Source organism: Desmodus rotundus, chromosome 13 (assembly GCF_022682495.2).
Source record: "Desmodus rotundus isolate HL8 chromosome 13, HLdesRot8A.1, whole genome shotgun sequence".
Taxonomy (NCBI): Eukaryota; Metazoa; Chordata; class Mammalia; order Chiroptera; family Phyllostomidae; genus Desmodus; species Desmodus rotundus.
In genome coordinates, this window is record NC_071399.1 from 12033883 (window position 1) to 12059875 (window position 25993).

General features: G+C 47.1%; 1 protein-coding gene across 1 annotated transcript in view; it reads right to left on the reverse strand.

Annotated features, from left to right (window-relative positions):
- PDGFRL (platelet derived growth factor receptor like) overlaps window positions 1–22277 on the reverse strand; it is a 36545-nt gene extending 14268 nt beyond the window's left edge. The window contains exons 1-2 of the mRNA XM_024562759.3: window positions 22075–22277; window positions 12274–12571 (exon numbers count right to left, since the gene is read on the reverse strand). Coding sequence (XP_024418527.1) covers window positions 12274–12571; window positions 22075–22129 — 353 coding nt within the window. The 5' untranslated portion in view covers window positions 22130–22277. The remainder of the gene's footprint in view (window positions 1–12273; window positions 12572–22074) is intronic.
- Window positions 22278–25993: the final 3716 nt, after the last annotated feature.

A 25993-nucleotide genomic window follows, 5' to 3' on the forward strand; every position in this document is an offset into this window, starting at 1 on the left:
CTGCAAGTCCTGTTAAATATGGTCACACACACCAAACGATAACACGGAAGATCTGAATATATTAGCTCAGTATTCTCCATGATACCTCATTTTCTATTGAAATGGATAATAAACCCAAATAAATAGGTAAAGGATCATAAACCCCTCAGGAAGGAATGGAAGGAAACAGGGCAAGAAAACAACCAGTTACTAAGCACTTACTGTAAAACTGAGCGTATCCATGTACACATTCCTTTCTCTCAGCCCCCTGAGATGGTGATGGTGAGTGAAACTACTGATAATAACTAGAACTTAAGTAGTGCTTCATCTGTGTTAAGCCCTGTGTTAAGCCCTTTACATATTTTGACTGGTTTCCTTCTCATAACTGCTCTAGGAGGTCGGTACTGTTATTATCCCCATAATACAGGTGAGCAGACTGAGCTTAGGGAACTGCCCCTCGCATCGGAGCCACCGGAGAAGTTGAAGGTCTTTGTGAATGACTCCCCAGGGCCACTCAACTACATCATCCCCGACATTCTGCCTTGGAGACTCATGCCCCTATTGGCATAAAACAGAGATAAGGAGTAAGGTAAAAAGATGCCATCAAATATCCTCCTTATTCAACATTCATTCCACATTTATAAATTATTTAGCTTCTACAACATGCGAGGAACTGTGCCAAGCATCAAGGGAGATAGAGATTCATGTGTATCTGCTCGTCGGCGTTTCAAGTGTTTGTATAGGGGCTGTGTTTATACTAAGCCTCCTTTTAAGAACGTGTCAAAAATAATAGCTCCACGATATGCTGGGAACGGAGCCATGTCAACAGACACAAGCCCTGGGAGACAGCTGGGCAAGACATTTCAAAGCCCCACAGTTTATGATTTTGAAAAAAGGAGATGAAAAGAAATATGTATGAGAAACAAATATGCAAACTGAGAAACTTCAAAGAGAATACAGTTTCAATATCAGAAATGAAGCTGAAAGCTGAAATACCTCTTTCTCTCTCTGTGTTTGAGGACTGTCCAAGGTCATGCTCACAACCCTTACAATGTAACTGTAACACTTCTGTTCCAACAACTTATGTTCACGTGTGTGAAATGTGACACAGGTCTTTTCCTCTACAGTGACTTACACCAGATCCTTCTGTGCTATTTAAAACGTCATAATGGGCACTTTTATCTCTCTCTCATGAGGGCTAGCCCTTCAGCCCCACCTACACCCCTTTCCTTTCTCCAGCTCCTGTCCTTGATTCTGACCACAGGCTGACCATGGTTCGGGAAGTCTCCCCTTGTATCCTCACTCCACCTCATCCACCCTGCTGACATCACCCTTTCTTGTCGACTCTCCAGCCAGTGTATCTGGCTTCTTCACAAAGGGAAAGCGACTCTTCCTCCTTCAGAGATTTCTCAGATTTTCAGAAACGGAGACATGGGTGTCTCTTCAACAGCACCCGCCAAACCAGGACTAATAAACGAGAGCTTAACCAAGCAGGAAGTCCCATTAGGCTTCCTAGAATAAAAGGCCTTCAGCCGAGCATGCCTGTGGCCCAGCATTTCACTTTTGGAATAAATCATCGCTATCTAGATGCTCACTGCAGCAACAGTTATGATAGCAAAAAAATGGGGGATGGGGGTGGGGAGGGAGGATGATCTAAGATTCCAACAATAAAAATTCAGTTAAATGTACGGTGGTATTACAGTCACAACATCGAATAGTATTCATGGTACACTAGGGGAAAAGTAATCTTTGAGGAGTTGGTACATTTCGATACACTTTTTTATATATAAAAATAAAACCAGGCGATTCTACACTGCAGCGTTGACAGTGTGTCTTGGTTTATTCGGTGGCCTCTGCCTTCTGTTAACTTACCTAGTTTCTAGTTTCTAAATTAAATGAGCATGTATTACTTTGTAAGAAGAAAATAAAAATATAAGAGCGGAACAAGTTACACCACCTACAAACTACAGATACTCTAACCATGTGATGGTGGGTGGCTCATTTGTACTTTGAAAATCTGAAGGTGAGTTTCATATCGTGTTGCCTTTTTAGAATGTGGATTCCAAAGGCAGGACCAGCAGGTATTCCTTTGGAGACCTAAAAAAGCCATTACTTTATTATTTTACATTATATTATTTTGCTCTGATTTAAAAAGAAAAAAAAAGGCCAGCCGGAGCGTAAAAGATAATCCAAAGTGCAGCGTGACTTTGTTCTCACACCCGCTGTGGTCCCCGTGCACCCGTGGCTGCCAGGCTGCGCCCCCTCCTGGGAGTCTCCCCCGCAGCCTCCCCTCTCACCTGGTTCCCACCCCGGGTTTCCCCATCTCTTTTACTGGAGTCATAGCTGCACCTTCCACCCAGACGGAATCTTAATAGCAACACTGACTCTCCATTTCTCTTCCAATCCTTACACTCTATCGGCCGACAAATTGATCCTTCTAGAAAAAACATCTTCCCTGTCTCTTTCAAGTGCTCTGCAAAAGTGTGTCCCACGTACTTTTCCAAACACTGTTTTGTTATCGTCTCCCCACTTCACAAGTGAGCCGCTCCCAGGGCTCACAGAATCGAGGGCGCCCATCTTCGCCCAGAATTCCAGTCTTTCTGCTGCCCAGCTCCTTCATCCATCGTGGACCCTTCTCGTCACCCAACCAGAGTCCTCACCGACCCCAGCCGCACCGGCTCATTCCCACCCCAGCCCTGCTGCCATCTCTTTCCTTCTAAAAGGCTCTCTTCTTTTCCTCTCTGGCCGGTACATACCTGGTTGCTCCTCAGAGGTCTGTCCCGAGGGAGAGCTTTTCTGCTCAGGGGCATCTGTAAAACAGCCTGCATGCAGGAGTCCAATGTCCTTCGTTCAGATCCTGTCTCTGTGACACCTCACTGGCTCTGTGACGGTTATTAACAAACTAATCTTACTGTGCTAGTTTCCTCGCCCGAGATGTGGAGGTAATAGTGGTCCCTACCTTCCAGGGTTGTGATGAGAATTAAATCAGGTAATAATGGTACAAGGTCCCAGAAGGACGCTGGCCCAGCACGAGCACTCACAAGTGTTAGGTGCCATTGCAGTTGTCCCAGGACACACAGAGCCAGGCTTCTCCCACCCTGCACTTCAAGCCTTTATCACAGACCTTGGAGATCCATCTATCTGTCTGTCTGTCTGTCTCTCTGCTGCTTTGTGCTGTGTGACCTTTTCAGCTCCCTATTATACTTCTCTAGTAAAATGACCCCTTCCCGAGAAGGAACCGTGTCTTACCCTGGTCCACATTACCCACACTTTCTGCGTGGCATAACACCAGGCAGGCAGCAGTTACTGGTGACTGTGAGCAGAACTGAGCAGAGTTCAGGAGAGAAGCTGAGTTGCATAAGTTGTGCGAAGGCTCTTCCTGCTTGGTCCGCACCTCATCTAAGTGAATGTACTACGAGCACCAACAATCGTTTTGGAACTAGAAGGTACTGTAGAGGCCGTCTGGTTGGATCCCTCACGTCACAGGGACCCAGTGACTCACCCAAGGTCGCACAGCCAGTTCACGGGTGATGGTAAGACACAGCTTAGGGGATATAGAGAAACTCACAGAAATAAGTAAATCATTGTTGTAAAGGCAATTTTTACAAGGTCACCTTTCCAAGTTGGCAACCCTATGATTCATTTATGCTAACAACTCATTTCTGGCGATTCTCATCTTACTGTGTAGAATAAATCCATCAGCACTTCTCTGTGGGACACAAGAAATCCAGCCCTGTCTCCCGCCTCTCCCCGCCCAGCCCAGCTCTGCCGAGCTGCAGCCTCAGCCACAGCCACACCCTGGGGAAGAATAGGCCTTGGGAGAGGAGTGACAGAAGACAATGGAGCAAGCCACCACCACCCTTGTTAGGGAACAAGCGGTGTGTTACTAATGGGCTGGCACACTGCCAGTGAGCGTGCTATGGCCAAGTTGTAACACTCAATGCAGCGGCCGTGGGCTGGGCCCTGTTTGCACCTGGCGCCATGAACTCATGGAACCTCCCATCTCGCCAACACTCTCGAGGTGCCCACGCATACTGATGTTACTTGCATGGTAAATCTTCTGAACAAACACCAGAAACGTAGAGAAATACACTGCTTTCTTGAGACTAGACGGGTGTTGTTATTCCACTTATTCATGCGTTCATTCAATTCCTGATCAGGGATCGAACCCACAACCTCCGCGTATGGGGATGACCCCCAGACCACTCTCCTTCCCGTGTTGGACCACAGGATTGGACTGGCTTGGAGCCCACCCTCTGCTTCCTCGGCCCGCCCACCCTTCGTGTTGGGGGCGGGGAGGGGAGGGAGTGAGCTGTTGCCAACTGTGGCTGAGTGAAAACCCAGCTGTGCTCCCTTCTCTCCAGAAGCTGTTCATTGTTTTCAGAGGAGCTGGCCGCAGGCTGCCAGGGAGGCCTCCTGCGCCCCAGCCACGCCTCGGCGGAACTCGGCTTGACTGAAAAATGCTACCACCCTCTCAGACACCACAGCAACATCCTAAAAGGCAATGCCTGCACCCGAATTCCTAGGTGCGGAGTGGGGTTTCTTTACTGCCACTCTCAGCCCAGCTTGCTTTTGTGTCTGTGCCGCAGACACAACCTTGCTTAGATCTCCAGAGTCTCCCTGCTCTCGCTCCACAGTGATTTGTAGTTGAGGCATCGTCCGGGCCACTTACTCTAAGTTTCTTCTTATTTCATTACCTGGCTCAGCATTGTGCCAAGAGCTTCCTGCTGTAAAGTCTGGAAGTGAGTTATGATATTGAAGAAACAAAATGTTTCCAGAGAAGATGGAAATGGACTGTGTTGATCAACTGGCAGAGGTTGATCAGATGATCCAGAAATTTCTTATATTAATGTTTTTTATATTAATAAAATAAGAGCACAGTTAAAAAAATTCTTGCAAAGCAACTGAGGTCCAAAAACATGTCTATAGACCCCAGCTTGCGGAAAACGGGGCCAGGACACACGGAGAGAGATGGGGCACAGCTGAGACTGGGAGGGGCGCCGTCTTTCTCCCAGAGGCAGTGAGAAGGAATAGCCCTCGCACCGCGGTGCGTATCTCTCTGTACTGTCTGTGTGTGTCTGCTAAGAAGGCTTCATATCAGTGACTGGTAGATTTCACACTCACTTCCTCATCGTGGTTGACAGGGCCCCCTGGGGTTTGACTCCTGCTTACTGCCAGCGTCCTCTCTGCCTGGTCACCTCCTTCATCCTCCCCAACCTTGAGCCACCCCATCTTCCTCACACACCCTCAATGCCTCAGGTGCTACACTTTTTCCTCAGCACTAGGCACTTCCTCATGCTGTTCCTTGTTCTGGAATTTTCTTATATTCTTTTTCCATCCCCTTCTTTATCTGGTTAACTCTCAGCCTTTGGATATTAGCTTGAGTTTTCTCCTCCCGGACTCCGAACTTCTGCGAACAAGGCACTCACATAGCTATGTATTAATATGGCTTAGTTAATAGTCTGTCTTCCCACAAAATGAAAAGCTCTCTGGCTGTTGAGGGTGGGTCTGCCGTGCTCACTATTGTATCTCCAGCATCTACCCAGCACAGGGCCATGAACATTGTAGATGCTGAACACAAAAACAAACACACATACACGCACAAAATAAAACAAAACTTGTTGGAAAAGAGGAAAAAAATAAATTAAGGGAGGCTGGGAAGTGGGAGCAAAGTGGGAGAACATACAGGGAAGGAGGCAGAGGAGTCCGCACACAGTAAACAAATAGTAACGTGTATACAATAAATGCCAATACCTATTGTCAAACACCCTCACTCTTTTCTGATCTCAAAAGGGAATGGAGATCTATGTGATCGGGGTATACTGAGTCTGGAGTTGAAATCTGAGCCAGTTTGCAGCATCTGAAAATATGTTACTGTTTGCCACCGAGAAGTCACCCAAGCTGTCCAAAGTGCCTGGTGCTCCGGAAGTCTCAGCAGGACTCAGAGCTTGAGTGGGCGCAGAAACTTACGAATGCCCACGCCTTTTTAAATGTGTTTGTTGGGAAGCTGAATTCTGTGCTGCTTAAAATATAGCTCTAAACTGTGACCACTGCATGGCCTAAAAGGATGAAAGAACCATAAGTACAAGTGTGCAATTATTTTACCTAATTGGTCCTCATTGGAAATGCTTTTCACTGGTGAAAGGAAGACAACTGTAGCACGGCTAAAGCCTGCCATCTGGTGGACTTCTGAAGGCACAGGCTTGCCAAGGCGAACGAAGAAAGCATCACAGAATGGGAGACTCAGGAGAACCATTTCCTTGGCTCCATCCCTGGGGGTTAGAAGCCCACCTTCTAGCATGGGGCTTCTTGATGGCCTTTGTTCAGAGAGCCCCTTTCTAAATAGCCCGAGGCAATACTTTAACACCTAATGCCCCAAACGTCTGAAATCAATGTGAAATTTCAACCACTCTCAGTGCACCTCTCTGGAAAAGAATTTTATTTCTGTCTTGAATCTTAACTTCAGAAATCAGGTTTGTTAGTCTAGTACCCAAAGTGAAAAAAAAGTAGACAACAGATCTATCTTCCCTGAAGCTACCACCTGCGTTAAGCCGAGTGTGCCCTTCTGTCTACCTGTGTGCCTCTAGCCACACCCAGAGCACCCGAGCAGGGTGTCAGCCCCACATTGGGAAGCAGGAGGCTGGAGTTGAAGACTGCGTCTGCCATTCACCAGTTTGTCTCACTGGACCAGACACCTGTTCTCTATGATTCTGTCTCCTCATTCCTTCAAAGCCGGAGCTTAAGCTTGATCACTACGGAGGTCCCTTTCATCTCTGAAGTTCACCGAGCTTGCTCTCGGGGCCTGGGCACCACTGTCTCACTGGAGTGCTGCACAGACCACACTGCGTAGTAGGAGCTGCACTGGGGGCTGGGGAAGCACCAGTGAGGAAGCCGATATCATTCCTGCCGAGCTCACAGCCTACTGAGGGACACAAACATCAATGACCAAGGCGACAGGAATGGCACCGTGCGTGATCGATGTGCAGGGAGGGTGTGTGAAGGGGGCCAGTGGCAGAGGGGACCAGGAGCCAGGAACTCTCCCTAAGGATGAGAGGGACCCGGGTCTGAAGGAGGCAGAGCAGTTATTCCTGTGTGTTCATTAGCTGCATGCGCGAAGGCCCCGGGCAGGAAGGGGTCGGACACACCTGGGGATTAGGAAAAGTCCGTGGGGCCTGGGGTGCGGAGGAGAGAGAGAGAGAGAGAGAGAGAGAGAGAGAGAGAGAGAGAGAGAGAGAGGAAATGGGGCCGCAGGCAAAGGTGGGGCCAGACAATGCTTGGCTTCGTGGGTCAGGTCAGGAGCTTCAACCTTATTCTAAGAGCAACAGAATTGCTCAGCTGAGGGGCTCCAGGCAGGAAAAGGGGGGGGGGCAGATGTGCTTTTGTGACAGATCTGACTGCTGCATGGAGGACTGAGGTCAGGTTCGAGCTTGGGTGCAGATCAGCCGGTGACGTGATTGTTGCTGTAAGAGACTAGCGCTATTGCTGGAAGGAAGTGGGGAGACTCAAGAAATAATTACAGAGTGGCACCGTTAGGGCATGGTCGTTGATTGGGTGTAGAAGGGTGGTGTCCAAGGTGATTCCTGGGCCTCTGGTCAAGGGCAGCTGGATGGAATTAGGGCCATTCACAAACTAAAAGACACAAGAGGATGAGCAGGGGTGCAGAAGGACCATGAGCTCAGGTTACTTTTAAAGAAAGGCTCCTGAAAGGTCCAGGCAGTTGGGCAAGCAGCTGCAGAGTTTGATCTAGAGCTTAGAGGAAACATTTAATCTAACATGGATAAATGAGCGTTTGGCAGCAGGCAGAGGGAAGAGAAGAGGGCAGAGAACCCACATTTACTACCTAGGGCAGCAGAGGATTCGAGGCCGGTGAAGGATATTGTGAGGAGGGGCCGGGGAGGCTGAAAGAAAACCAGAAGACGATGGCATTGTGCGAGCAAGAGGAGAGCATTCCCTTCTGCAGACGGACCCGCTGGAACAGCTATCAGGGAATTGAAACATGAACTCTGGCTTTAGTGACCTTGACCTTGAGGATAAAAATGCATCTGGAGCAGGGGGCAGGTGTCGGGTGCAGTAGTTGAGGAGTCATGAGAAGAGAGAAGATGATGAATGTAGAGACTCCTCCAGGGGTCTGGCTGGGAAGGTGAAGAGAGAGAGGAAGGTGGCTGGAGGGTACCTGGGGACCAAGGTGGGATCTCCTCGTGTGGAGAAGGTTTATGGAAATGGTCCTGTTGAGAAGGGTGACGAGCCAGAACGGCGGGGTGATAACTGAAATCTTAGGGTTCCTGGGAAAGGCTGTAAGCACAAGATCCAGGGCAGAGATGAAGCGTTGGCCTTGGTCAAGAGGAGACACTGTCGCCACTGTAACTGTGAGAGCGGGGAAGAAAGAGATGTGACAAGAGGAAGTCCAGGCAATTTAGGGTTCAAATTTCCCGATCAATGAGGTGGTAATTTTATTAGCTGAAAGTGAGAGAGATGGAGATCAGAGATTTGAGAAGAGGCAGAAAGTGAGCTCTCTAAAGAAATGTATTCGGCTTTGCCAGGCGCAAGTGAGGCGACCGCAAACTCACAGCACCCACCCGGCCAGACACATGGTTCCTTAGCAGGGCTCAGCGTCCTGGGGCGACAAGAGAAAGGAAGTAAACAGGTTCACTCGGGGCTGGAAATTTCCAAATAGGAATGAAGGAAGCCAGAGGGCAAAATAACTTATTTAAGACATGTTCAAGAGTTCAGCAGAAATAACAGACTGCTGTCTAAGACAAAGAGACGGGGAGAAGTGAAGATGGTCAGAATGGGTAAAGAGGGATCTCAAATGCATTCACACTTTGTTGTTACCCTCCTTCCCATTCGCACGGTGCACACATCGGCACTGAGTGTAAACATCTTTAAATGTTGAGTGAATGAAGGCATGCGTGACTAGGAGCTGACTTCTGAGGTGATGCCTAAACCCCTGGAGAAGCCAAGAAAATATTTGCTGAGTTCTGGTAGGTGTCAGGCACTGTTCTAGGTGCTAAGAATCTGATGCTGAATCAAACGGGTGTTGTAAAGGCCCTCATGGGGCTTACGTTTTCCTGGGGGAAGATGGACACAGGCCCCAGATTACAAAGAACTGATCAATTAAATGAAAGTGGGAGAGAAGTGTACAAACTTTCTTGGATCCTCTATATTAGACGCCACATAGCTGTGCACAATTCCCTGATTTATGTGAGTCCTGGTCAGAATCAAATGTCCTAAAACATGTGGATTACTGGGCTTGAGAAATACATGTTACTTACTAACAGTTAGCTATAATTTCTTGAACATTCGCCATGGGTCAGGCAGCACTTACCATAGGTAATACTACCTCCATATTCCAGATGAGGAAATTCGGTTCCAGCAAAATTACTGGATCAAAGATCACCGTGTCGGTTAGGGGTAAGGACAGGATTTGAATCTTGCTGTGTGTCAGCCTGACCTCTCTGTTCCATAACACGCTCCCTCTTCCAGTCAGAGGATTAAATTTGGACAGATATGGTAGCACATGAGCTTAGTTCCAGAAGCTGCCAAGATTGCTTAAAACGACCAAGTTTTGTTGGAAGCGCACCTGGGACGCTTCCAACCCAAAGCTGTCAGGACGATGGAAAGAACTCATTTCATGGGAAAAGAAAACACGGAATGAATACTTCTCTTCTACCCCAAAGTACCACGTTCCGGGAAGGATGTCAAGAGTCAATTTGTTGAATCTCTGGTGTCAAATAAATCGTGATTTTTTTGTTGTTGTTTGATATGGAGTTATGACTAGATGTTTTTCACATTTTTCACATTTTTTTGAAAAGTCCTTAGGGGTCCACATCTGTCTTTACTTTCTTATAAAGCCCTCACTGTGCTTTGAATGAATACTACTTAATGTTAAGTCAAAACTGACTTTTTCAACTACTAGATATTTCTTTTCAATTCAGATTTATGTTCACTTTACTTTGAGTCCTTAAGATATTTTCAAACATATTTTGGCTAACACGACTTTGGAAATACTCCTAGAAAAGGTTAAATCTTTAAGGACCAAATCATCTAGGTTCAGGATACTTTGTTTAAGTCAAAGACTAAACTTAAAACAGCTCCACTCTGATTTTTTTAAAATGTGTACATCTGACTTTGGTAAATTAAAAGGTTTATGGTAACAAATAATTCCAGATTTGTTCCAAGCAGGGGCTACATACACACACACACCCCCGCCCCGTGTGTGGACTTCAAAAGTGTGGGGATGAAAATGGGAAAAACCGTTTCATTCTCTCACCCTCACTCCTCATCCCACCTGCCGTCCCTTAAGAAAAACCCGACGCTGTTATATTCCATGAAACCAGAAGAGTATCTGCAGGATAAAATGTGAAAGCGGTCCTAACACCAGAGGTTAGGTAGAGAGATACTACTTATACATATACTTTAATTTATTTATTCCCCAAAGTGTATGTGTGTGAGAAAGAAAGGGGAAAAGATTGTTATTCCGTCATTCAATAGCTAAGGCTAAATGCCAAGCACTTAGTTAAGTCCCAGTGAAAAACACATTTAAAAAAAAAATCCAGGCATTCTCAAAAGAGAATGCACCAGGGGCTCCGGTGCAGGCCTGGGGGTGGGGGTGCTGATACAGGCTCCAGAGAAAGTGACCCCGAGGCTGAAGTTAATTTAGCCGGGTGAAGTGAGTCCATGAGTGGGTCCAGGGCAGGTTTTGTTTTATTCTTAATCCTTACCTGAGGATATGTTTATTGATTTTTTGAGAGAGACAGGCAGGGGGAGAGAGAGAGAGAGAAACATCAATGTGAGAGAGAAACATTGATCTCTTGCCTCCAGAAATCATCCTGACTGGGGATTGAACCCATGACCTTTTAGTGTACCTTTTGGTGCTCCAACCAACTGACCCACCCAGCCAGGGAGGGTCCAGGCAAGGGTTTCAGCTCCAAGAGCTTGAGGCACTGACAATCCGGTGACAATCACCGGAGCCCAGCCAGTGAAAGCAGAGACACTAATCTAGAGGTGAGTGGTGACTCGAGAGACACTGCGGAGACCAGGGAGGGTCTCAGCAGTCACGTGGGGATGTTGGACTTTATCCCCCATGGACACCCACCAAGTGTTAAGCTGGGGAATGACAGGAAGAGATGAGCATTTTTAAAACATCACCTCAGCTGCAGTGAAGAGGTTGGAGGAGGGCACACCTGGGTTGGCTGTGGTTGTGGCAGTATTGGTGACAGGGGACGATACCAGCTGGGACCGCGGCAGTGACAGCGGAGCTGGAAAGAGGACAGGCTCTTAGGAAGGCTGAATTGGCTGGACTTGGTAGTTGACCGGATGTGGGAATTTCGGGAGAGGGACAAGGCAAGGACGTTCCCCAGGCTTCTGGCTGAGCAACTGAGTGGATGGTGGTGTCCTTGAGGAAGGTGAAGGTCAGAGGTGGAGTTTGTGCAGATATATGGCTGTTTCAAATATGCAGAATTTGGGACACCTGCTATCCTCGTTCTTTCTTCTCGCATTCCAGTCATCCCAAACAGATAATATCCTGCATTTCTCTATTCTAAATCATATGAAGAACTGGATGGAAAGGATCTTGGAAATTCTGTAGTCTGGTCCCCTTTATTCTCTGCATGAAAAAACTGAGACCCAGGGAAGTTAGGGGACTTTGCTGAAGACACAGGGGACTCACATCCCCTGACCCCTCAGGCTCCCCCCACCCAGGACCCGTGAAGCACGCTCTGTCTCCTTGCTTTTCACAGGTTTCAAAATCTTCACTTTTCCTGAGCAAGAAAGCAGCCTCCTAAAGGTAGTCATTCGAACATGAGAAATTTTCAGCCTTCTTACCCACTGATGCCTCTGAATATGAAAATCACATACTGAGGAAATGTAAAACTAATGAGAAGCAGCTGAAAAGTTCAAAAACAGTTTAAGTTGGTTTCAGGTCAAGTTGCTTATAGGAATCTCCTGTGAGGTCATTTCAGTTTTCGTTATGATTACTTAAAAAATAACATAAAGCATTGGGTCCATTATTATTTACAATATGAATTTTTAAATATCTATCTCCGTGTATCACAGTTTCAATTATTTGTCACATGACTTCCTATGTAATTTCACTGTTTTAAACCAACATTGATAGGATTCGTAATTTTTTTTTAACTGGTCAAAGAAATTAAACCCATGACTTTTGTTCACCGAGCTTCCATTTTCATAAGCTGTTAGAGTGAAATGGTAGATGTCAGAAACAGTATAATACTTAGTTACGGAGTGGAACCAAACCCTAACTCAATGTAAGTAAGTAAATAAATACTTGCTTACCTGAGGCGGGAGTCCTTGAAGGTGTCCAGGTATGCGGGGTAGCTCCATCCGATTTTACTCCCCTTACATCGAAGCTCCAGCGTCTGCCCGGCTGTCAGACTCAGGGTAGCGGCAGCTTTCTGGAAGCGACCTTTATCCATCATCTGCACCATGATGGACTGTGTCTTCGGAGGCGAATCGGCTGAGTCCCTGTCTTTTGTTTTAGGAATTTTGGGCTTCACCTTTTTGTTGGTGGGCTTGATTCTGTTTTCCCCTGGCTCCTTTGGACTCTTGTTCTTGGGAGGGTGCTGGCCGGTAACTAGTACAAATGCAAAGAGAGAATAATAACCCACCCAGAGTATTGAACAGCTAAAACACATCACTTTTTAATACCCCTCTCGTCATGTGTCAAAATTATTTTCAGTAAAAATCATGATTTTCTTGGCTCATTCTTTAGTTTTAGAATAAGTAATTACTGAAAGTGAATATATTGCAGGTTCAAAGGTTTTATGTAGATATATTTCACATATGAACTGAAATTTGCACTTAGGAAAGGAAAATACTTTCCTTGTAATTCAAATTCTGTCTCACGATCTCTATGGGGGCGCGCAGAATGGCAGAACTGAAGCCACTCGGGGGGTCTGTCTCCTGCCCCTGCAACCGCGGGGCTATCAGTGTGCAGTTTGAACCTACTGTTTAAACGTAGGAAAATGTCCTCTCCAGAAAGTGGCGACATCATCAGCACCGCACACTTCGCCAGGAGACTTCGACCCGTTGAGAATTTTCTCCGAAACCAGCGCGGGCAGTGCCATCTTTGTGCTCCAGGGGCCGACGATGTCCACGCAGAATACAGGGTTTAGTAAGAAACAAGCACTACACCGTACCCATTTAAAACTACCTATCAGTCACTAAAACTCAACAGGAGCTGTAGCAATGGTTTAGAACTTAGCCAACGAAATGTTTGGGGGGAGGAGTTTCTATTCTATCACATCGTGGAGACTTGCTGGCCAATGGTTAGAATAAAAAACTGACCTATTTGAAGTCCATGTGATCACTGTTTCCCCTTCGGCACAGACAAGGCTCCCCTTACAGCCTGCACACAGGGGAAGACTCCCACTGCCCTGTCCTTGGTGAGCCTCTGGGCCCAAGAAGGCCACCCCCAGAGGGATGAGAAGGAGACTGTAGGGTCAGCGTGCCCATCTGTCTGCATGAGCTCCAAGGTGACCTTGATATCTGCCCACAGAGTCATAAAATGTCCAAACTTACAGGACCCCGAGAGGTCATTTAGGTAAAGTCCTCACGTTGTAGATTAAAAATAAAGGAAGCCCTGAAAAGTTACATAATTTGCAGACAGCTGGTTCAGGCGGAATGGGAGAGCGGAACTCAGGCCTTCTGAATCCCAGGCCAAGCGCCCGCTTCACCAAGTGTAGGTAAACGTCCTGTGTGTATTTTGAATAGATAACTGTAGAACCTTGGCTGACTGAGCGAATCACAGACATTTGTTTAAAATAGAGAAGTGGGGTAAATCAGGAAAAAAGTCACCTTTTTCCGTTTTTAATGTACATGTTTATCCAATACTACCTTGGAATGACCACAAGTACAAAGACACTGAACTTGGCATCCAGAGATGGAAAAAGACAAGTGTTACAAGGTCTGATGCAGCAGGCCAGGCAAGTGATTAAACAGAAGAGACAGCTGCTCCTACTACAGAGGGCTCTGCCTCACGGGCACACACACCCAGGGTGCTAGATCTCATTCCTCAAAGGATGGCAGAGAAGCAGATTTCCCGATTTATAAATATCGGACACTTGATTTTTCAGAAACCTCAGGCTTCAGTCTCAGAGATTATAAGTCAGGTAGTGGTTTCCCTGGAGGGGAGAGGATGCAAGGGAAACTGCCACAGATGTTCCATCTTGATCCAAGCTGGCTACATGGGTGTGCGCACCCTCTGAGCTTTCATGGAGCCGTGCTGTTATAGTTTGTACCGGAAAGGCAATGCTCCGGACTCAACTGCGGAATGATGAACACGGCTTCCTTTGCGTGTTGCCTTTTGCCTTTTGAAATAGGAGCCATCTAGCCTCTGCTCTTAGTTCAGGCTGGCCCGGGCTCTGGACCCAATCCCACTCCCAGCTCAATATCAACAACATCTCCTCGGTTCGGTGCCTTGATTGGGCTTGCAGGCCTTGTCCCTTGGTCCCTGTTGGATGTTCTGTGACTTCAGGTCCAGCTGTGGCTTCATGTTCCTTCCCCAGGCCTGAGTCCCTGCCTCTGCTCTGGTTCCTCTGGGTCATGAGCCTTGCTGAGCTTTCTCAGTCCCTCCAGGGAGCAGAGTTGTATTCTTGAGCCCCAGTCACCAAAGAGAGTCCCCAGTACCTGCTGTTGAGCCTACTGTTTGCCAAGACTTCCCCTGACCCCGTGCCTCAGTTTATTTACCCCTGGGGTTCTAAGGACAGAGGGGGTGGGCAGTGGCACATACACACACCCTTTCCGAGCCTCCCAGGAGAGGCACTGTAACCATTGACAACGTGTCAAACCAATAGATGTACCCTCATCAGTAACATCGATTGTGAAGCATAAGCCTCTGTTTTGCAATAGAGTGAAAGTCACTGTGTTTTTCTTAAGGTAGAAAATAAAAGCCTACTATTATGATGTCAAGTCATCTGTGCCTTTTAGCTGCACTGCACCTATGAGATTCATGGACCTCTGGATTGATGTCTAACATGCTGGGTTTTCCAACCAACCCAATACAAAATGGGCAAAGGACCTGAATAGACATTTCTCCCAAGAGGACAGACAGGTGGCCAATAGACATATGAAAAGATGCTCAGAGTCACTAATCATCAGAGAGATGCAAATTAAAACCACAATGAGATATCATCTCACACTGGTCAGAATGGCTGTCATCAATATATCAACAAACAACAAATGCTGGAGAGGATGTAGTGACAGGGGAAGCCTTGTGCACTCTTGGTGGGAATGCAGACTGGTGTAGCCACTGTGGAAAGCAGTATGGAGATACCATAAAAAATTAAAAATGGATCTGCCTTTTGACCCAGTGATCCCACTTCTGGGAATATAGCCAAGGAACCCCAAACGCTAATGTGAAAGAATGTAAGCACCCCTATGTTCATTGCAGCATTATTTACAATCACCAAAATATGGAAGCAGCCCAAGTGTCCATCAATAGATGAGTGGGTAAAATAACTAGGGGGCATTTACACAATGGAATACTACTCAGGTGTAAAAAAGAAAATTTTACTCTTTGTGACAGTATGGATGGACCTGGAGGGCATTATGCTAAGTGAAATCACCCAGTCAGAGAAAGACAAATACCATATGATTTCACTCATATATGGAACCTAACGAACAAACTGAACTAACAAGCAAAACAGAGACAGACTCGTAGTGAGAGAGCAGGGTGATAGCTAAGGTTGGGGGGAAGTTAAAGGGTGGGGGGATTGAGAAAAAAGAAAAAAGGACTCCTGGACATGGACAACAGTGTGGTGACTGCTGGGGGGAGGGGGATATAAGGGGACTAAATGGTAATGGGAAAAACATACACTAAAGATGAAATAAAAAGTAATAACGTGCTGTGTTTTCTTTATCCCACGACAGGACTTCAAGCTATCAAACGTGGCTACTGTCTGTAAATCCTATGGAATTCAGGCAGCCGGCACAACTTGTCCGACTTGTGAGTTATCAGATCCTGGTGGCTACCCTGCTCAGGAATATTTGATTACCTAATCATGACTATTACGCATCCAAATGTGTGCTATTCGCCCCACAAAGTTATTTAACCTCTTGGCCAAGCAAGCCCACCAGTCAATCTAGCTATATAGCTGGTCCAGCTGCTTGACCATGGAATTGCTCCCTGGTTTACGGGAATGACACTAAGTTCAAGGAGTCAGATGAGTGGCCCCACAGACACCCAGGCAGTCCTAGGATTGGGTGACTCCCAAATCCCATGTCTCCTTTTTAAAGAGTGTGACTCTTCAGCCTAACTATGCGAATTATTTCTAACTATGTATAAATTACATGCCCTAAAACATGTAAGAATTTATATGGTAGATAAATAAAAATGAAAGCCCATTACCATTGCATTTTTGGGAGACAACTGCATTTTCTAGAGAAATAGGAGGTAAAATTCACAAACCGTTAAGTAGCATTATTGCCTTCAGGTCCTGACCACCACTTACCAGCTGTGTGACCGTCAGAAGTTATTTAGCCTCTCTCTGCCTCAGATTCCTCATCTGTGAATTGAGAATTATATGGTGCTAATGACTGTCTCATGGGTCCTTGGGAATAAGTGAGTTAATATTTTAAAATCCTGGGAACAGTGTCTGACCCACAGTAGGTGCCAGGTGAGCACTGCTTGTTTTACGGTCAGGTTACTGTCTGATGGTGAGCTCCGTGACAAACGCGTGATGGAGGCAAAGACACTATTATTCTTCCTAATACAGATGGAAGCAAAGTGAGATCACAGAGGCCAGGTGGTTCACCCAGGCTCCCCAAGAAGGTAGTGAAGAGCCAGACCCTTCGATTGCAGCTCTAGAGCCTTCTCTGGCTCATGCCGTTGCCTTTTAATTCATAGAGAGACAAGAACACTGTAGTAGCTTCACTCTATTTGCACAAATCTCGTGCACAGAGCCATTGTCTAAGTGGTTTCTTTGTTTGCTCTGCTCCGGGCTTTGACAACAAGTTCCAAGTCAAACAGAACTTGACGCCAGGGATGAGAGCACAACCTCCCTGGAAGGGCCGGAGATGCTTTCCCAAGGCATACATTAAACTCCCCAAGTGCGGGAACGCTGGGCAAAATCCTGTCTCCAAAATGAATGAATAAATGTTACAAAGCAGGAGAAAGGACTGTGATTCTTCGGCATCAACTGAGGAGTCAATGAACCCTTGTTCAATAGAGATGACCTGACTATGAACCTCTCTAATTCTATTGCACCATGTTGGAGGAGAAGATGCATTCTTCCGAAGGACCCCTGACTGCTGCTTAGATGGGGACTACATGTGAACAGTTATTCACATCAAAGCCTCGTAGCTGTTTGGTGTTTGCTCCCCATGGTCAGTAAGAGGTAGCATCCAAGCCACCACACTATCCATGTGCTGAACAGCTAGCTCAGGGGTTGCATACACTGACAGCCATGCCTCACTCTCATTTTTCCATTCCTCAAGAAACACCCAAAGGAACATAGAGAGCTTTCCAAGACCAAAGCTGAGCAGGCAGGAAAGCACTGATGCTTGGGAGATGAAAATGTAAAAAGACGAGAGGCTTTCCTTCCCTACTCCCTCTGACAATCCCACTCCAAAGTACCCTGCCATTTCTGAAAGCACCGTTTTCTTAAAATAGCCATCTCTAAGAATTAGATACTTGGATTCCAGGGTGAAGACCTTACTTTGAAACATTTTTCAGAAAATCCATTATAACAGGGTTGATCACGCTTCTTTTTCTTTGTTTTAACTGAGGTAATTTAATAGCAGTGTGTTTGTTGCGGCTGCACAACATAATGATTTGACATTTGTACACATACTGGGAAATGATCCCTCTCCTGTTGAAACACGCTTATTTGCTTGGCTCCCAGGACCCAGCAGTGGCCTGGCTTTTCTCCTCAGTCGCAGACAGCCCTTCCTCATCTCCCTTTCCTGCCTGGTCTGAGTCCCAAGGGCTTTATCCTTGCAACTCCTCTCAATCGCTAAAGACACTCAATCTCTAAGCGGTCTCACGCAGTCCCCTGGGTGTTGGCAGCATTTATATACTGAGAGCTGCCTTGTTCCTGTCCTGACTTTGCCTCTCAATTCCAGGTCTGAACCGCTTGCTCAGCACTGCCACTTGGAAAGCTGGCCGGCAACTCCAACTGGACATGTCCACACCGACTCTGGATGCCTTCAGAATGCTCCTTCCCAGAGTGGCTTTATCAGCACGTGGCAACTGGCTTCACCCAGTTTCTCAGGACAGAAACTTCAGACTCACACATGATTATTTGCTTTCTCTCCTAAGCCACGTTCAATCCAGCAGCAAATCCTCATGGCTTTGCCTTCAAAATAGACCCTGAACCCAATCTCTTCTCCCTCCATCCACTGTGACCACCCTGGACTAAGCCACTAGATCATTGACATTGCCCCACAGGTAGGCTTCCGGCTTCCACCCTAACCCCCTGAACTTTGAAAGCATAAATCAGATCCCGGGCACGCCTCTGCTCAAGACCCTCTTCGGCTTTCATCTAATTTAGAATAAAGCCCTCAGTCTTCCGGGCCCTACAAGGTTTTGCCACTGCCGGTTTCATACCTCGAGGTCCTTCAGCCACACTGGCCACCCTGGGGCTGTTGTGCCCTGGGTGCCCGTGGCCTGGTGTCTCTGAGACACCTGCAGCATTTGCTTCCTCTGACTCTCCCCTTCAAACCACGCTCTCACTCCGCCTGCAGCCCTCTCCATCCTCTTGACCCGAGGTACGGGGTGAATTGTGTTCCCAATAGGACACATTGATGTCTTAACCCCTGGTACTGGTGACTGTGACTCCATGTGGAAATAGGATCTTTGTAGATATAATCAGGTTAAGATCAGCACATTAGGGTGAGCTCTAATGTAACATGCTGGTGTCCTTACAGGAAGACACACACACACACACACACACACACACGAAAGTGAGCCATGAGAAGAGAGAGACACACAGGGAGGAGACAGCCAGGTGACCGCAGAGGCAGAGATTGGAGTAATCCAGGTGTAAGCCAAGCATCACTGCCACCAGCAGAAGCTGGCAGAGGCCAGGAGGACACTAGTCAGAGCATCAGAGGTGGCCTGACCCCGCTGCCACCTTCGTTTTGGACTTCTGTCTTCCAGAACTGTGCACGAATAAAGTCCTGTTGTCTAAAGCCACCTAGTTTGTGCTACTCTGAGACAGCAGCCCTAGGAAACTCATACACCCCGACTAGTGATTCTTCATGCCACTTATCATTCCCGAAATGAATCTTTACTTGTTTATTCTTCGTCTGTCTTCCTCATTAGATCGTGAGCACCACAGGGTGAAGGCTTTACAACTTTGTGTGGGAAAAGCCACGGTTCCGCGGGACGTCTCTCGGTCCTCCGGCCGGCACACCCCATCTCTCTCTTTCCTGTCAACTTTTCTTATTTCTGGGTCTAAGGTTCAGAGATTGCTTCGTATGTCAAACACACAGGCCCAAATCCTAAATGCTTCCAAACATCCTTGATTTGCACTTGTCAACAATGAGAATTTTTTACAATTCTTCTCTCATTATAAGAACTTCAGAACTAATTTTACCCTCTTTTTCCAAGGAATAAATTGAGGCACAAAAAACGATAGAGTCCAGGTTAGAAAATCATCATCAAAGTTGCCCTCTTTACCAAGACCTGGCTGTATGGCCCTCATATCATAATGAATCTCTTTGGTCCTCCCAGAAAGATAACTTTTCGCAAGATCGCAAATAAACCCATGTGAGACCGAAGATCAAATTAGTGTTAATCAAGATCAACAAAACAGCTGGAGCAAATCAATACGTAGGCTGCATCACTTGCTTCTGACATTGGATGAAGTATGTAGATGGTCAAAAGTTGGTAAGTGCCCGTGAAATATGAAATAGCAGCACCGATCAGTGAATACAGTGGCACACGCTCCATTCGGATGCTGAAAATCAGGTGCTGCCACCACGGCCACTCTAAGTGGGATCTCGGGCTGTTTAGTAACTATTTTCATGCCTCACTTTCATGCTACACGAGTAATATATGCCCTTCCAGCTCCCACTGTTTATGAAGAGAAATAACATTACTTCTAAAAATTTGAAGCATTTTAGAATTAAGCCAGGCAAATGCTACTGGGTTAGAATTAGGCCAGGCACACAGAGCCCTACACCCAATACACGCTTGCAGGAAAGCTGTTTTCTATCAGGAGGCCTCTCCCAGGAGTGATCAGAGAAATGGAAAGGCAGTGGGATACACTGAGTCATGACCTCGTGTCTGCAATTGGCCGTGCACCACATCCCAGCCTGCCAATCAGAGCCTGGCACTCTCGCTGGCCTGCTCCTGGCCCCAGCCAGCCACACCGCAACTCAAAACAGAAAAAGCATCCCGAATAGGTTTAGGGAAACTGCTATATAATTTAACGAGGCAGATTTACTTTTCTAATTATGTATTCAGTATTTTAATCACTGTCTGTACTACGTATGTTAAAGTATATACCTTAAAAACAAAGCCACAGTGCTCTTGTCTCACCTACAATCAATCATTTCTTATAGAACATCTAGTCTGTGTTGAACTTTCTCTGATTGTCTCATAAATGTTCATTGCTGGTATAAATGACATTTGACTCAAACAGTGCTAACTGATTCAGGCAGTTTGTAACCGTTCCCGCGGTCTGGGCGCACGGTAACGGGAGAAATCCAGAAGGCAGAGGCTGACCCTGTTCCCTGAGCCTCCGAAAAAGGCATCTGGGCGAACTGTATAATCAAGTGAGTGGGCTATTTGACATTATTTTGTCTGGCCACCTCCTGCCCTGTTAAAAAAAATGTTGCATTTCCATCACTTTGGCAATCAGGAGCGTTTTAGTATCACATTTTACAACATGAACTCAAGCCAGCTCTGGGCAAAGAGTACCTGCTGACCACCAACCCCCCACCCCGCCCCCAGTAGAAACACTCCCTACATTTTATTCAGCAAGACTCCAAGCCTAAGGATCCTCATGCTCAGCTTCAAGTCCTGCAACCACCATGAACTTTGCAATCTAGAAGGTGGTATTTTTTTGGCAAACACTTTTAGTTTCATGGGAAAGAAAGGAACTGGTCAGGACTGAGTAGTGGATAAAATGTGAGCCAGGTCGAGTTGGCTCCAGTGTGAGGTTGCATAACAGCAAAAGCTGCTTTTCAACCAAAACGAAGCAAAAGTTGTGGCTGTAGCTGAGGAATTCCAAGGGAGGGTTCAGGATGCCAGGATGCCCCCAGACGCAAAATGTCCTGTACAAATAACACCAATCGAATGAATAATGGAGCCAGCAGGACAAGTAAACGCTAACAGCGATATGGATGTACACATAGACATAAACAACACATTCAAACACACGTAAAAATAAAGCCTGACCCTTTGGTCGTGATTCTACAAAACAGGGTGGACCCAGGACAAGCACACTTTGGAAAAAGTAGAGCCACAAGAGTCCCTTAGGCTGTACAAACACGCATTTTCTTGTTTTCCCATCCACTCAGTTAAGTATAATTAACAGCTGTGGGGTTCTGATTCCTTTTGAAGTTTAATCCATAGAAGTATCTGGTCTAAGACTTAGGAGGATCTTGCAGGAGTCAAGCCCTAGGTGGTACAAGAAATAAACCCGGGACTGTGGCTGGGAGGAGGAAGACACTTTGAATTTTGCAAAAGAATCAGCAATCGCCTTGCTCAGGTGGCAGCCGCCCTCAAAGGCACAGATCCCGGAGTGAACGCGGAGGCTCGGAGGTGGAAGCCGGCCACCGTTCCGCGCCACCTCCCAGACCGACACGTTGACACCAGGGGCTGGACCAGGCGCTGGCTGGGGATGCTCCGTTTGCCGCCAAAGGCTTTCTGGGAACGCTGGAGCGTTTCTGCTGGGGAACTAAGAGTCGGGGTAGCTGCCACCGTCCCAGGGCACCCAGAGGAGGTGGAGAGAGGGAGATAAGGAGACCCTGCTAGGAGGGGGCAGGTGCACACAGGCAGGGAGTGGCGCCAGCGCGGAGCCTCGAAAGGTCAGGAGTTGGAGGAAGAGCTGGCTGGAGGACAAGTGTTGGGGGATCCCGGCTACAGTCGGGGCACCAACTTGTAACCCCGCACTCAGAGGCACTCACCATCCTCTAGCGCTCCGTGCACGAGCAGAAGACCAAGCAGCAGCCAAACCTTCATCTTCTGGGCAAAGGGTCGGGGCAAAGGTGCTGGGAACAGCGGGTCCACGGCGCGCGGACAGCACAGGGCGAGGGCAGGGGCGCGGGCAGGGGCGCAGGGGGTGGCGGCGGGCGAGGGGCGCCGCCTCGGGGCGGGAGCCGCGGCGGGTCGGGGCGGGCGCCTGGGACGCCACAGCTGGAGGATTCAGTTTCACGAGGAACACAGTTTTGGGGAAAAACTTTTGGGATTTTTTTTTTTTTTTAATTCTGTGTAATGTGTCCTCTCCTGCCCCCTGGCGGAGCAGCGAAGCGCAGCGCTTTTTCCTGCGAGGGGAGGAAGAGCGAAGGACGAAATGAGGACGGCCAACTCCTTCCGTTTCTCCAAAAAGGCGTTTTCTCAACTTTACCAACTTCGAGAAGGCCCAGCGCAATTCTGCGGGTACCTTAGAGGGTCACATTTAACCGTAATTGTTGAAATGTCTCCCGACCAGCTCAGGCAGAGCCCTAATGCTCTGTAGAAAGTGCCCCTATTTCACTCCCAGAAGGTCTATCACCCGTGTTCACTGACAAGCCCCTTATCCTCGGTTGCTCTTGAGGTCTGTGCCAAAGAGCAGATCCACGCAGCAGCAGCAGCGCTGCCCTGCCCCCCACATCCTGCCCTCTCCTCCCCACCCCCCTTCTTCTGAGTTAAGATCCGAGCTCTGGGCTTCTCAATGTAACATCTTTTTTCTGCCAGGAGGCTCCTCAGTTCTAGCACGTTCTTCTCTCACCCTTCTGTGTTCATGCTTATCAGGAAGCATGCTGAGGAGGTAATTAAGATGAAAAGAAAGAAGCATTGCAAACCGAAATATAATTAAATGCTAAATGGTGCGGTATATGCTATGAATATTGCAGAGGTTCAGAGAGGTGAGTCCAGGTGAGAGGAGTGAGGGGAAACCATCGAAGGGTAGGACATGAATTTGGAGACCAGGGGCGAGGTGTCTGGGCGCAGAGGAGTGTATCTTCTCCACTGTTTGGCCATCCACCCGGGAGAGCACGGGTTAAGGAGCAAAGCAAGAAGTGGCTCAGCAGCTCTCCGTGACCAGATTGGAAGGGCAGATTCACCACGGGAGTCATGTGGGAAATGAGACTGAACCCACAGTCTGGGGCTGTGGGCGGTGGGGCTGTGGTGGGGTAGAGGACTTAGCCATCCGTGTGCTTCTCTGCAGAGAGCCATCAGAGGTTTCTTGCAGACTCATAAGATCAAAGCAGTTTGCAGGTACGGGCAGGCCAGTGCATTCCCCCAGGTGGGGAGCAGGGCCTGGCTTCCAGGCTGGTTCATCTAAACATTCCAACTAAAAGCAAGCATGATTGGAAAGAACAGGAAGGGACTTCTCCCTCAACTCCCATGGGAAGAAGCATATAACAAACTATTGCTTAGCAGCCACTTCATGCCTGATGAATCAAGAATTCTGTTTTCCATAGCCAGCTCAGGGCCTAGCTTCACCATTCCTAGTTTTGCAAGGGAGAGAACAGTTGCCTGGGAGTATGGAAGTCCAAGGTTCAAGTCCTGTCTCTGCCACTGACTCTTGACAACTCTCCCAAAACTCACCTGAGCTCCCTAGATGTTTATTATGTGTTCATTATTATGGATATAAAGGTTAAGACATCATTCCTACTTTTGAGGAGTGGACACTGGCCTGGAGACAAGCATTTAAACTAGTTACACTCACGTTCTAGGCAGCATTCTGAGCAAGGAACTCCAGGAGCACGGGAACACGCACAGAAGTGAGTAAATCTGCGTGGGCTGCTCCACACTGAGATCCCTTTTCATTCTGACCCCGTGAAGCTGACAGCTGTCACTCTGGGTTGGAGCCTGGGGTTCATCACTCCTCACAGTCGCCAGGTCCTGCCTGGTCTCTCTGTCCCCTCTTTGACATCATCCCTGGACTCACTGCCTAGGCTCCCGCTGTTATCTTCCCTGATGGGGATGTGGCTGCAGCCCCCTCACGGGTCTCCCTGTCCCTCCTCCTTGTGCCTCAGCCCACTTTTGCCAGCAATTCGATCTGTCTTCACGTGAAACTTTAAAATATCTAACCCAATGTGAACTGTGTAAAGTCTCTGCAGCGAGGCGCAGACTCCAGAGTTCACGGCCCCTGGGTGGAATCTCAATCATGCTCGTTCAGTTCCTATTTCTTTTTTACTATTTAGGATGAGCACCTTGTCATGTTGGCCCATTTTTGAAACTTCAGTTCTTTTCATTATTGTCTTAGAAGAATCTTAATATATTCTGGCTGGTAAGCTCTTGGGAATTACACGTGTGGCAGCCATTTCCTTCCAACCTTGCTCCTGTCTCAGTTTTGCTAGCGATGCATTCCTGCAGGCAGTTACACGTGCTTACGTGATTGTGGCTTTTCAATAAATTTCCTTCATGGCTTCCAGGTTTTATACTCCCTTTGGTAGGCCTTCCCTGCCTCAAAGTATAAAACTATTTTATATTTGCATCTCAGACTTTCATAATTTGGTTGTTCATGTTTAGCCTTTAAATACATCTCTCTCTATATATATGAGTACATTTTTTTGGTATCACAAGGTAGAAATCTAATTTTATTGTCCGGTTGGATGGTCACTCTCACACTCTCAGGTGTTAAGGGATTGGTCCTTTTTCCATCTTTTTGAATTGACTTTTAGTGTGTACTAAATTGCTTATGTGGGTGGGTCTGTTTGTGTGTATTTTGTTGTATTGATCTCTTATCTACCCCTAGAGAAACACCTCCCTGCGTTAATTAGTACCGATTTATGGTACGTTTTATGCGTTTGGGTGAGGGTGCCCCCATCATCGTAAATTTTCTTTTCCAAAGTTTGGAATCAGCTTGTCAATCTCCGTAAAAGCCACACTATGTTTTGATTACGACTTCATTGAATTTGTGTTTCGTTGAAGAGTGGACATATTTACAATATTGAATCTTCCCATCTAAGAAAGTTATAATGTTATACATCTTTGCATTTAGTGAAGTCTACATGTATGTTCCCATTGTACTTTATTGTACAATGCTGGTATTAGGACAACAATTTTGGAGTTCTGCATTTCCAAGCCTCTTTTACGTCAAATACACACTAGCTAAATTTAGGCTATGTGAATATGGATGTGGTGTGTGTGTACATATATACATGTATGTATAGTTAGATATAGTTATATATTTTTCCCATGTATGTCTTCCTTGTTACTTGTTAGGCTTATTTCTTATTTTGGCTTGCTTGTTTATTTGTTTTGCTATGAATAACATTTCCCCCATTACACTTGCACATTGGGTAAGTGGTATATAGAAAACAATTTTGGAATTTTACTTCCCAAGCCTCCTCTATATCATGTATACCTAGTTAAATTTAGGTATCTAAACTCTCCTAGGTCTGTGTTATGGGCTGAATCGCCCCCCCCCCCCAATTTAAATGATGAAGTGCTGACCTCCAGGATGTGACCACATTTGGAACCAGTTTCTTTAAAGAGGTGATTAAGTTAAAATGAGGTTATGAGAGTGGGCCCTAATCCAATCTGACTGGTGTCCCTGGAAGTAAGAAGAGGACACTTGGCCACAGACACAGGCACAGTGGGAAGCTCTTGTGAAGGTTCAGGGAGAAGTTGACCAACTATGAGCCAAGGACAGAAGCCACAAAAGGCACTAACCCTGCTGACACCTGAATCTTGGGCTTCCAGCTTCCAGAACTGCGAAGATACAGTTCTGCTGCTTGGGCCTTGCAGCCTGCAGGCCGTCATTACGGCAGCCTTCCAGGACGATTCCAGTCGGTTAGGACGGGAGCAAGGGTTGCAAGAAATGCAGGGGCTTTCCAAGGCGTGAAACGGCCTGGTCTCAAGGCTTATTATCTTTGAATGAGACAACTTCATGAT